The sequence below is a fragment of the Stegastes partitus genome, unplaced genomic scaffold (genome assembly GCF_000690725.1).
Source record: "Stegastes partitus isolate 25-593 unplaced genomic scaffold, Stegastes_partitus-1.0.2 Scaffold145, whole genome shotgun sequence".
In the NCBI taxonomy this organism is placed as follows: domain Eukaryota; kingdom Metazoa; phylum Chordata; class Actinopteri; family Pomacentridae; genus Stegastes; species Stegastes partitus.
Genome location: NW_007577876.1, coordinates 345935 through 359982, shown reverse-complemented (window position 1 = coordinate 359982; position 14048 = coordinate 345935). Strand labels below are relative to the sequence as shown.

The window sequence follows — 14048 nt, the reverse complement described above, 5'->3', positions numbered from 1 at the left end:
AGCTCCAGAGGAGTCGACACCGTTGCACTGACTCACCAACGTCTCCAGTTTAGGACTATTCCAAAGCTTTTTTGCAACGTGAGCACATTTCATACATCAATAGCATGTCATCTGCATGAGTTCAGACTTTGTTACCACAACTTTCCCCCTGAGGGAGTTTGTCTGTAATCATGCAGTTTTCCAGAATGATGTCCTGTTCCTCGTCCAGTGAACCATTATTTCAACAAGGCAGCTGCTGGGGGGACGCCAGGCCTCGGCACAGCTATAATGTGTAAAGCAGCTGAACGCCTCTTCTCCTTCAAATGCCAAAATGACTCACCTCCCCCACCATGACCTCAGCTCTGCAGGGAGACACAACTCACCCACGTCGAGCTGCCACGGGTGAGGGATCACATGCGTTCGTAGTGAGGGCATGGATCAGGCTGACTGACGGGTTAAATGAGCTGCAGCGCTGCCAAAAAGGCAAATGTTGGAGCTTTACTTTTAGATTTTACACTAAATTCTGCAGAAATATAAACTACAGGCTGAAACTATGACAGAGTGTGAAATAATCATCTGATTGTAATTATCTGAGGCGTCCGTTGTCATTATGCATCATTAGAAGAACTGCTTCCATTCGTCTGTATATAAACATCTGAATGAAACCAACAGAAATGTCACTAACTCAATGTTGTTTTCCCCGGTTGTGCCACCTTCAATAACCGTTCCTGTCAAGGTGCTTAACTTTAATATTTGACTGACTGCATTTCAATGAGCGTCTGTTGACCTTAAATTCGAGGATTTGCAGCAAAACCAAAGCAGTCAGAGGTGATGATAGTATAAATGTAAAACTAATGAAGACAAACACACAATAAACCATCAATCACAGGCCTGTGAATGACAATGAATCGTCAGCGACAGTTTCATGACGGTGACAGCCGTAGTGACAGCCAGTTGATCAGAAATAACCAAGCAGCCCCACTGGAAATAATAAAGAAGTGCATTGTGACTCCACTTTGGTTGCTGAGGATGCAGTGGCGATGCTACGCTGAGTGTTCCCAGAGGGCCTGTCAACGTGTCCGACTGCAGGCAGGAGCAGAGTCATTCCAGATGGCTGACGTGGAGGCAGTAATGGAGCAGAGCAGACATCTCTTCACTCTCTTTTCACTGCACCTGAGGGACTGTGAGTAGCTGAGGGGTTATAAATTAGGGCCAAAGGTTGTGCCAAACTAAAACTAAAGCTTTGCAGAGGGGGCCGTCCATCTCACAGAGACGTGGCAGCGCATGTTTGCCATCCTGACAGCTAATGAAGGCTGTCCTTCCTGGTTAAACTTATGTTTTTGTTTCGCATTTCAGAAAGTTGCCAGTTGGGGTCCCGGTGAGGACACCCGGGATCTTCCTGCGTGCAGTCTCCATGTTCTCCCCGTGCAGCGTGGGTTCTCTCCGGGTTCTCCGGCTTCCTCCCACAGTCCAGAAACATGCTGAGGTTAATTGGTGATTGTAAATTGTCTGTAGGTGTGAATGTGAGTGTGCTTGGTTGTCTGTCTCTAAGTGTAGCCCTGTGATAGACTGGTTACCTGTCCAGGTGAACCTGCCTTCACCCTGAGTCAGCAGGGATAGGCTCCGCCCCCCACCACCCTAGTGAGGATTAAGGTGTAGAGATGATGGATGGATGGATTTCAAAAAGTTTCACCCTGTTAGACTACTTTTAGTTAGTTCTTTGTGAACCTGTACATGAGCTGCATCTGGACATAACTTTAATTCAGGACAATACTCCAGTCATGAAATCATATTTCTGAAATGTATAATTTGCACACCAGCAAATATATAACACTGAGAAAATTGCTAAACATTTTTGGCAATATTTTTAGCATATTAAAAGTAAAAAGAGCAAGTAAATGCTGCTCACATCACCTGTAAGTCTGCTGCTCCTACTGTTTTCTCAACACGTTTAAACATGGAGATGACTCTGACTGATGTCCTCTGCTAACAGCCTGCATCAGATTAGTGTAAACTATTTTAACTGTTAGGCTGCTATGTCCCTTTGTGGTGTCATTATAGTGATGTTTGGACAGGCCTGGTAGTCCATGTGAGCAGCTCTGTGCAGCGTTTGGGAGCTTGAACCACCTCCAGAGATAGCGAGAAGGGCTAGCATCGTCTGGTGAACTGAAAAGTTTGGGAACCGCCGCTTTAAGGTACTGAAGTGCAGCTCTGACTGAAAAACCTGCTACACTTGCTCGTGTAATCTCGGCGCACAACCAGCTCAACATAAATGTTTATACAAGATCAAGTCGAGTTTAGACATGACCTAAACTTAACAGAGAGAGAATGACGGCATTACAGAACAGAAATGAGGAGGCCAGAAGCTGAGCTGCATTTAACGAGCGCTGAGTCATTTTCTCCCCAAAGCATCAGGCAGGAGTCTGAAACCAGGCAGATTAGAGGCTCTGTAGTGGATTCAGCATGTCATCGCTCTCCTCGTTCTCCTCCTCCCTTGTCAAGCCTCTTCCTGTTGTCTGAAGTTCAAAAACAGTCTGCAGCAGCCATCCAAACAATCTGCTTTATAAATAGAAGCGTGACCCCGGTTTATAACTGTTGTTGTCAAGCAGTTTGAGACGCTCGGCCTTCGCTGCTATTCTGAGCCTCTGTCATGATTTAACCCACATTGTTATGATACCAACAGTGACCGAGTTTGACACGAGGGCTGCAATTAAAGTTTATTTGACTGCTGATTTATCTGTTGGATTTCTTTTGGCTTAAAATATTAGTAGTTTCCTCTATAAAATAAAATAAGGAAGTGAGATCTCCATCTCTGTTCCCACAGCCTAGAAGGCATCAAACTGAAAGTCGTGTCTGACCAACAGCCCTAAAAAATAATAAACTTATTCATAGACAATTGAAAAAATCTTCCCTGATTATTAAGCATTTTTCTGTATTTTGTAAATAATAGTAAAGACAGGAAGCACGGAGAAAGAGGAAGAGCTGAGGGTGTCCAGCTTGAACTCATTCTTAATTTGAGAGCCACAACCCGACTGCAGCTCTTCCTTGAATAGATTCTAGTAAACCGCTTTAAGGAAGAGCAGCTGTTCACTTCCACCTTCTTTTTAAAACCTTTCACTGATTCAGTGTCATCTTCTTCCAAGCAGTCACTACAAGCCCTCTGACTGTCAGCCTCATTTAGCTCTAGCGTCTGGAGTGGAAACACTGCCACTCTCTCCACCGTCCCAGAGCTCTGTGTGGAACCCTGTGTTGTGAAGGAGCTTGATAAAGTGGCTGCTCCTTTAGAACAGACTTAGCTTTGTTGACAGCAGCCCATGGCTCTGCCAGAAGAAGAAAGGCCACTCTGAAAGCCTCACGGCTGCCAAGACACAGCCTGCCTTTCACATGTTGGGCAGTTTTAGCACAATGCTGTGTTAGTCATGGTGACCACAAAGATCGATGATGGCAAAACTCTGGCAAGCACCGACACCACTGCCCTTAACAGCATACTAGAAAAGAACTGCACTGTATCCTCCAGAGGTTTAGTTCCTCACAGTGTCGGACACTGATTCCCCTCCAAGTGACTTTGCACTGCGATCTGATGAGAATTTGATGGCATAGCACTCCATTAGCTGCCTTTGATCAATAGTCTGAGAAGCAGCAAGTGCTGCATTCTAAGATATCAAATGGCTTTTGACTAATAATGACTCAGAGGGCAGGAGAGAGGTTGCACTGAAGGGCAATGCCTTTATCATGCATCTGTCAGGAGGTGTCAAACATGGTTTATTCATTTGGTTCAGGAAGTCGCTGCACCCGGTATGTCCAAGGTGATGAAAGTCACAAATCAAACAGCAAAAGCTGGAGAGAATATATCACAGCCATCTATCTCATGTTGCAGAAGCCTCGCAGCTCGTACAGAGTTACTGGGGAGCGTCGGTGTCAATACTGCCCTTAAAAAAAGGACTGAGTCAGTAGAAGGCTGGTCACAGGTTCGCTGCTTTCCACAGGACAGGGACTGCACATAGCAGAGATACCAACAAAAAGTGACTCGCCCACACGTCTAATAGACTAAAACAGTTTCCTACAAAGTGTTGACTCACTCAGAGCCCATCAACAAACTGGGCTACTGCATGGAAAACTAGGGAAACGAGCAGAAGTCTAAAAATCACTGAATCCAAGTATGATTTTGTAGACGACAGAATTACGGATGAGGGAAGAGCTTGAATTGGGCAAGTAGTCACCAGTACAGGATTCTGAAAACTGGCCCGTTTCCTGCTCAATAAAAAAGGCAAAGCGAGGAAACAAGGACGTGCAGCTGCTACATGCAGTCCAATACGGGGGAGCAGAAAAGTGACTTTTTAAAATTAAAATAAATTAGCCTAAGTAACAACTATGAACAAACTAATTCAGTTGTGTTGTTCTTGTCCATGCTGTAGACATCATTTAAATGTGAACAGTCTAGGTTGGAGAAAGCATGAGAACTCCTCTAACGTACCCCTAACCCAACATAACATAACCTATATAAGCCCTGATAACATCTACAAAACCACAGTGGAGCTAGCAAGCCTGGATTGGAAGAACAAACACTGGCGGTGCAGGTTGGAGCTGCTTTGACTATTAACGAAACACTAAAACATTTTGAGTTCACAAGAACCTTTTGCAGATGTGGCCTATGACTCGCCAAAAACAGAGAAATTGATGATTTGCATAAAGTTGGAAAGAGTTACAAGACTTTAGAAAAGTTAGTGCTGCCAGCTTTCTACCTAAAAGCAGGAAAAATGACTCTAAAGGCGCAGTGCAAAATGTTAAATGAGGTCAAAAACAACAACCAAAAACAAGTAAACAGAAGCTTAGTGTAAATGTTTGTGAGTCTAGCAGAACTAAATCACTGAACAGACGTGATGCTGTCAACAGCAAATGAGAAAAACAACAACTGTGTGCTTGAAGGCTGCCAAAGGGCGCTCTGACACTCCTGGGAAAGTGTTTTATGGACGATAAAACTACAGATGAACTGTTTGGTTTGTATAGCAGCATGAAAACATCTTCCCACAAGGTAAGCATGGTTGGAGTAACGTCACTGTGCTGCTGCTAGTCCTGGACAGCCTGCCATAGTCGTGGGAACTGCTGTAATTCCCACGTTCATGAAAGCATCTTACAGGATCGTGTCAGGGTGGCTGTGCACCATCAGTAGAAACCAGGTGATGCAGCCTGACAGTGGCCTTAAATAACTCCTGAATGATGACTTTAGACAAAGACTATCCACCTTTTGGAGAGTCCAGACACCAGAGATGACTGAGCTGAAGCAGCTGAGTCAGGAGGACAGACCAGAACTCTCTGTGTGCTGCTAGCTTTAAAAGCAGACTATATTAGTCTACGTCTATATTTGTGAGTCAGATGAAATGGCTCACATACTTTCTCTTGCCACTGTACGTGATCCAGTTTAGCTAAAAAAGATGCTGGATGAGACTCTGGGTTGTACTTCTTCTGGTACCTTTGCTATTTCAGTTCAAGCGCTGGATGAATCTCAGTAAAGCTGATTTATAAACCAGAACATGGGTTGCATTCAAAAACATTTGCATTTTATCCCAGTTGATCAAATGACAGTTTCTGAGGAAAACCTAACAGCCCTGATGCGTCGTGTTCTTTGTCCTGGTCTGCAGCCATAAACATGCCACTGTGGAGGGAGGGAGGGAGAGGGGTTTCCCTTCCCCGGCTCACGCTCTCGGTCTTAGTGGGCCGAGCAGCTGCCGGGTCTTCCTGACTTGGCTCCCAGTATTTCCTCTTTAACGTAACACTCCCCCATGTCCTCCTGTCCTCACAACTCTTCACCAGACTAAAGGTGGAGTGTCAACCTGTAACACGACTTCTTTTTTCATTCCAATGAAGATCTCTTTTTGCAAACCCTGTAGACTCCGTGGTCCCTGTAGTGCTGCCAAGATGACAGATCCAAACGCTGTGCTGCATAACAGGGCTTTCCTGGACTAAGAGCAGGAAGCTTGCTGACCAGGTAATAGGAAGTGTTTTCTTTTGTATTCTTTTGAAGTACTTTAGTTAATGAACATATGTTTCCCATCTGTAAAGGATTACAAACATAGGTGACTAAAATGACTATTCAAGACCTCATCAAACCCCAGTTTGTTCTTCACAAACTAATCAGATGCCTCCTTGAGCTGTTCTGTTTCTCTCAAAGCTTAAAGACACTGAGGAAGTTGCTGAAGACTTCCAAGTGTGTCTGCAGACAGTGAGTGAAGTATGTCGTCATATTTTTCACACGACTCACAGACTACAGTTGAGCTCAGCTTCCAGTAAGTGCATGTTTCTGGTGTTGCATAAAGCACAGTAGTATTCTGTAACCTCCACTCGCTGTTCATACAAACACTGAGTGAACATCTCCACAAGTCATGTGATCTGTGCAAACAGGAAGAAAAGGCATCATGATCTTATCTGTCCCAGGACTCTACATTGCTGGCATTCTTCTTCTTTTCTTTTTTTTTCATCCCACGCCTATAAAAAAGAAGCTATAAAAATAACCAACAGGCCTTTCATTAAAAATAAAAAAAACTCTGAAGGTTGACTGCTGACACAGACAGCATGTTGTTCTGCTATGCATCACATAAACAAAAGTCTCTACAATAACGTAACATGCCGTATAAACATCTGTACGTCTATTAAACATAGCAGCAATGTCTCCGATGTAACAGGACTGTAGAATTAAACCAGACAGAAATGAGAGAAAACTAGAGGAAAAGCTCCCAAGCATTACATTTGACTGAACCGATGGCATAAATCTGGTCTACACAGCTCAGCAGACTTCCAGGTGCTTCTCTTACTTCAAGATTCTGCTACAGCAGCTATTTGAGCAATAAGTGCCCGTCCTGCTTCCTGTCTCTCACACTGTTTAGCCAACCCAAAGCCGTCAACCACATCCTGCATTATCAGTGAAACACAGATATCACACACATGAAGCTGAATTTCCTCCTGTCATGTGGACACAGGCTTTTCTATGTGAAAACCTGTTTGTCTTTGTCAGTATCTAAGTGAAGTTTGCTCATGTGCAGGTTCAGCCCAGCCCCCCTCTGAGCTGGGATGCATTCCAGCTTGTTGGGAATTCTTCACATTCCTCACACTCATCTTTAATTGAGGTCTGGCTCATTGTCTCAATCAGAAACAACACGTCAAGGATGCTGAGCGCTACTGGAGGGTCCTGGTGAAACGAGCATATGACTCACGTTGGTTTGTGGTGGAGCTACACCAACAATAGTAGGTCAGGGCTGCACTTTCATCTCCATGCAACTGAAATAATGAGATTAAAATAATTGTTTAGGGTCTACACATCTGCAGCAGATTTCCTCAGCATCCTGAGAGCTCGCCTTCCTTTTTCTTTTTGTCAGGAATTCAGATAACTCAACCATCCGAATATGTAATTTGAAAGGTATAATCATTGGTAACCCAGTTTCCATCAGATTTTCAGGTCACTGCAGATCCACCTTGATTAGCTGTATTTAAGCTTCTGGCTCTGGAGATCCTGGACTGAGCTCATGAAGGAGGAAGTCTGAGAAGCATGCGGTTTTCTGGGAAGCACGGACAATGAGGTGAAAAGCTGTTCCTTGACACAACCCCATCCTGACAGTGTCTAGAGACATGCAATTAGATGGCTTCATCCCTTCCCATTCCTACCATCATCCTTTCCTAGACAGTGATTTACTCTCCTGCTAGATGCTTCCTTTGCTGAAGAGACTTACTGACAGCATCTGGCTTCAAACAGGTGAGAGAGAGAAATCCACTTTATGTTTGAGTTTAGACGATCTGAGAGCAGCCACATGGTGTTTGTTTTCTCATTTAGGTTTTGCAATGTCTGACTCATGAGACTGAAACCAGAAGGCTTTATATCTGATCCTTAACTCCTACGATCTCATAACACTGTCCTTGTTGTAATGTTGCTACGGCAACTGGAAATAATTACAGACTCTTGCATCCATTCATGCCACTGTTGGAAACATCTGATCACATCCAGCACGTCCACAGAGCCTGGATCCATTCGGCCCGAGACCGTTCAGGATGCTCGGGCTGTTTTCATGCATCAGGATGTGCTGACTGGATTCATGTTAAATTAATCAGCTTTAATGTCAGGTTCCTACATTATATTGATTGTTCCCACTTGGTGGTGGAGCAACTTTAGCTGACAACAACTGATGGAACTAAATAATCAAATAGTTGTCAATTATCAAATTAATCGAAAAGTTGAACCATTTTTTGCCATTTTATAGACTAAACAACTATTTTATTAATTGAGAAAGTAAAACAAATGCAGTCCCATCTTGCAGATATTTAGATGATCTTTTACAGCGTTAAAACTAATGACTCATTTACACTTTCAGCAACATCAGTCACAGATCCACCTGATAAATCCAGTTAAATCTTCACTGTCATTTAGCTCTGCTTTGGCTTTTTATCTAATGAATGTTGTGGTTTGTTTACTGGCAAGTCACACGCACCGGACAGGTAATATACAGGATTTGTTCGAGCTCTTGTGTTAAAAACAGCTCAGCTATGGAGTCAAAGTAAATTTAAATGTGTTCAAAATATAGCCAAAAATAAAAAGGAGCTCAAAAGCTTAGTTTGCAAACCTGGCCGAGGGTTCATCTAGCAAGCAAAAATTCTTACTATAAATAAAAATGTATGCATATTAGTGGTGCTCAAGCAGCCATGAGTTTCTGTGGCAGTCACACCTCAAGTCGCTCTGTTGGCTTGTGTAATAAACAGATTAGTTAGTCAGCACAAGCAGGTATAAGTTTACAACTTAATTGCTGCAACACTTTGCCTCTTTGTCTGCTGTGTACAATATTACTAGATCCACGACATCCGTGGAATTCAGTTTTTAAACAGAAAGGCAAAAAAAACTGTAGAAAAACATCCACATGAGTGAAATTAGTGTGTACAAGTAACTCTACATGCACTGCCTACATTAAGAAGCAATGTGTCTAACTGTCCTCACACACCATTATCACAGCTCCTTTGAAAGGTATAGCAGCACATTTATCTATGATGACTCGCTCTTACACGCAGGTCTGTTTAATGCCCATTACATAACAAAACACACAGCTGGCAGTGATGTGTTGCAGTAGGCTGAGATCTGTTCATGACAGCATTTGTGAACTTTTATCCAGTTTGGTAGAAAAGACCTTCTGTCAGACATAAACATAATGAACATGTCTCTCTACCGGCAGTCTGGATGGTGTAGACATATAAATAAGGGACACGGTGGGGTACAGACGTGTAGCTGAGAGCCAACAGAATGAGGTGAACCAGCTTGAAATGCTCATAGACCAGAAAACCTAATAAATAAAATGCAGGCCAGTGGTAGGCAACCCCTCTAAATGAAACATTCCTTTGCTGACGCCAAAGTAATTGACCAAATTTATCGCCCAACAACTGCCAGGGGCTCAGGGCTTGACCGGGCCGACGGAGTGAGCAACACACAGGAACCACGTCGGCCTTAATTTAGACTGTTTCCCTTCTTTTCCTCACGAGCCACAATATCTGACAGGCCCCTCACATCTCCCTGTTTCCTCGGTAGGGAACATGCCTTGTAATGGTGTGGATTTCAGGATAAAGTCTGAGGAAACAACATTGTCATTTCCTGACTTGTTGCCATGATAACTGCACTGTGGTTTTGAGGACCACCATTGTGGCTGCATCGTTTTGGATTCTAAAAATACCTAAAACCACTCTTGCATCTGGTCAAGGGGGGGCATGTAATATAAAAAGAAGTTAGCAAATTCATAATTAATAGGTCCCAAGACATTTTAATTGCTGTGTGGGTAGAAAAAACATGACAGGGACCAACAAGATCTGACAATGCATGAGCGTTTTCCACAGCACATCAAGAGCAAGTCAAAATTAGAACCACGGTGTCTCTGCCAAGGAGATTATATCGTTGGTTGAGTTGGTTTGTTGGCAAGTTAACAATTCAGGGTAAAATATACAGTTCTCCGTTGTAGGTCATGAGTCAAAAAACAAACAATTAGTTTTAGGCAGAGATGCATCATCAGGGCTTCGAAACACACGGAGATGTTTCAGCAGCTTCCTCTTGTGTCAGGACATTACTCACAGCATCTGACCAATCAGATCTGTTGATGCTGCCGAGTTTGTATGTGTGGAAAAAAACACCTAAAAAGACATTTTTGCAGCCAAAGCATGATACAGACAGAACTAAAAATACATGTTTCCTCATTTCTTCAGTCACAGCAATAAAAATATAACATACACCTCAACATTAGGGGGTCACTGCTGTTGTTAACAGCTATCAAAATGAGTTATTGTAGAAGGGAAATAACTGAGAGTAGGAGTGAGTTCATAAACCTGATAAACACACCAGATCACATGGAAATAACACAGATGACACGTAACTGAGGTGGATCCTGAATTTAGTGACCTCACATTAGCAGATCACTGACAGCTGATAGACATGTAGGATTATGGATCTTCGTGAATGAATGAATGAATGAATGACTGAATGAATGAATGAATGAATGAATGAATGATCACCGTAGTAACTGGCCCATAAAGCCTTTCAGTCCTTCTGCTGTATAAATGTGCTGTTATCTGTTTAAGATGCAAATTATGAGCAGTGCCAGAATCTGTGCCACATACTGTCCGGTTCTGGTAAACCTGTCAGTGAAAGCTTAGAGGTGAGTCTACTTCAGAGACAATCAGTGTCGGTGCAGCTGTTCTGGGATCAGGTTAAAGCCTGGTGCTGTACCTGCCCCACACACAGCAGTGCCTACGTCGGGCAGGGCAGGCAGCTCGGAGGAGGCAGGGCATATTTCAAGGGGAAAAGGGCGTCACTGCCCTTTGCCCCGAGTCAAAATAACTTCAGGAAAGTTTATTAGCACGCACACACATTCTCTGCCATTAAAACACACCAGACAGAGCTAGCTGCTAAGTTAGCTTTCAGTGAGGTAACTCGGTGCGGGACAAAGCGACAGGTAGCCGACGAACCCCGCCGAACTGAGCCCGAGTCCACAACACATCATTTGACAAAAGGAGCTGAAGTTACTCACCCGGACCAGGTTGCTAACAGCCGCCTGCACGGCGGCCACCGGCGCCGACAGATCCGGGATTCCTTTCCCGTCCACTTCACCTTCTTCGTGCATGATGACCAGATGGGATATCTGCTGAGCCACCGGCTCCAGGATACTTTCTATCGTCTTCGTGTGAAAAACCGGCATGGTGACAACTTTCAGCTCACTCTCCAAGTCAGAACCCTACCAGCTACGGCAGCTTTCTCCCGAACTCCAGCTACAAACGCCTAAAACAATCCCAGCAGCCTTGTTCTCTTCTTGTCTTTTATCCAGGACGCCTCTCCTCCGCGGTGAAACCTACAAACTACTGCCCCACAACCATCAGCGAGAAAAACTCCCAGAGTGAGCGCGAGCAACCCAGACGTCAACGGACGTTCTCCGCCTTCTGGCCAATCAGCGGAGGCGAGGACACCGTTCCTGGCCTCGGATTGGTCGGCCGCGGTGCCGCTCCGGTTTAGCACCGCCCTCTTCCACACAGGCGAGTTCGCTCGAGATCCGAGTGCTCCCTAAATTACGTAATAGATCCTCATGTCCTAAAAAGGGAAATATGTGTCTGGAGTGGGAGCGGAGCGGGATTCCAGCTCTGTGTGCTACCCAGTCACACCAGCTCTGCTTCTGGCCCTCCAGCACCGAGATCCGAGCTGGGATTCACAGGAGATCAGATTGCAGACTACTGTGAAAACAAACAGGATAGTAGGAGACATTCTTAGAAACTAAGCCTCAAAAATACACACAAACTAAATACTACTTTAGTAATCCTCCTGTTGCAGTCTCTCTGTGAGCAGTTCAGCTGGGATGAACAGCACGTTCCTGATGTCAGTGAGCCCAGATCATCAGATGAATACCTGTCCACTGATCACGAACAGCACCAGGCATACTAAACTGTTTACAAGCCATCGTGGTACATTTTTTCAATTCCTTCTCGGTTTCAGCCTCCCATCCTGAAATAACAATATTTTGAGGATCGAAAACCAACTGCCAAGCAAACCAGCTAAGGAATTCCCACAGAATCCCAAGAGGGGCTACAAGGCAGCGGTCCATTGCCTAAAAAGGAAGAGTCCAAACAGAAAGAATCAAGGAAGTTGCTCCATTTGAACCCTTGAGTAAACATACAAGCGCTTGATATGCGTTCCTTTTACGTAAGGGGTTGTTATAGCGAATGTCAACGAAGAGCTCAGGATATCAGTGTTATCTTGGCTTTGTCCTGACTGGACCATACTATAGTATACCACACTATACTATACTGTACTATATTATACTATACTACACAGCACTATACTATACTGTACTACACTATGCTATACCATACTATAGTTTACTACACTATACTATATTACACAACACTATACCACACTACACTACACTATACTATACTAAACTACACTATACTATACTTTACTACACTATGCCATACAAGCACCAAATATATTTCACCCTGCATCCCCCAGAAATCAGATAAGAGCACGTTCTAGTAGGATCCATCCTGAACATAGACATCAAAGATGGCCTTTTGTTTCTTTGGCTCTCCAGCTACTGGCAAGGCCATCCTGTGTGTCCATGCTGGAATGTACAAGGCCGCTCAGGATGGGTGGTCTGCACCTTCTCCTGCTGTCCAACTCCTCAGCTGATAAGAAGATCTGACAGGTTCCTGCTGCTGCGTGGATGTGGGATAATGTCCTAACATAGCAGCGCAAACAGCATGTGCAGTCAAGGTCACACATGGAGAGCACAGACCACAACAAGATGGGCGATCTTGTTTCCTGGATGCTTTACATGAACAACTGAAAGGATTGTAATTGTTATTTGCTATGAAAATGAGTGGACAGGAGTTTTTTAATGCTGTAAGATGCTGGATGCTTTTAAAAAGAAAAGTCTCTACAAGCCGTGAACGCCATCCTCTGGTTCAAGGACGTAAATGCAGTGAGTGGAATGAAAATGAGGGTAACTTTTAAAGCTAGGTTAGTTAGTTTAATATGTAACATTAAGGGCACAATGATTGTTTTTTTAAATAAAATCTGTTCTGTCTGAGGGTCACTTCCACAGTTGGGCAGCAAACTCTACACACATCATACTTGGGCTCAATAAAAAGAATTAAAGCAACAATTTGTGTCAGTCTTTTTGAATTATGACAACTGCTCATGAAATTATGCTCAGTCAACAAACTAAGGAGGATTAGCTTTTCCTCCACAACAAGCTGTATTTTTAATTACCAGTCTTCACTGTCTAAAGTTGTCCAGGCATGTCAAGATAGAAGAGGGGACCTGAAATTACGTTATCAAGTCAGTTTCATTTAGTTACCTCAACTTGAATTTAGTGCTAAATCAACTCATGCAGAAATTTGCATTTAAATTAGGCACAACTTTAAGTTGATGCAATGACCAACATGATTATGTCAACTCAACCCATCAAAACAAAGTCTGCCACTTCACAGGTTTATGTAAATCAGACAATTAGGGTTTGTTTTTTTAACCATACCTTCATGCATTTAATTAAGTGGTGGGAACAAGTCTCTTTAATTAGTTTTGAGAGTCCAGTTTAAAGCCCATCCAAAAGAAAACACGAGCTTTTCTTCAATACTGACGCTAAGTTCTGTTGGGTTACATCGTGTGCTTCCCCTTTATCATTTAGTGCTGTCTCAGATGTGTGGAGTTTGACAACAAGACTCTGATTTAAGTCCTCAGTTTTCTGACAAAGTTGTGGAAGGCTGTGGAAGAATCACAGTATTGGCTTAACATTAAAAAAAATCAACTGTCACTTGAAGTCAGAACAGGAAGCTCAACATCCTGTGTTCTGTGCACACACCCAGCTGTAACTCTGCTGTTTTTAAGAGGCTTGTTTCACAGAAAACAGAATTCTGAAGCATGTTAACTAGCACGCCTTTTACTAAATAAATATGTGCATTTTATAGCCAACAATATGAAACAACACTGCAGGAGAGAAAACCTCAAAAGTGCCTTTTATGTTTTATGTTTTCGCTCATTGTGGATTCGAGTCTCAGTAAGTATA

The 14048-nt window shown here is 43.5% G+C and overlaps 1 protein-coding gene across 1 annotated transcript in view; it reads right to left on the bottom strand.

Moving 5' to 3' along the window:
* The window catches only part of LOC103355367 (vinculin), a 29484-nt gene extending 18058 nt beyond the window's left edge, over positions 1-11426 (bottom strand). The window contains exon 1 of the mRNA XM_008279134.1: positions 11022-11426. Within this exon, the coding sequence (XP_008277356.1) occupies positions 11022-11189 (168 nt within the window). The 5' untranslated portion in view covers positions 11190-11426. The remainder of the gene's footprint in view (positions 1-11021) is intronic.
* Positions 11427-14048: the final 2622 nt, after the last annotated feature.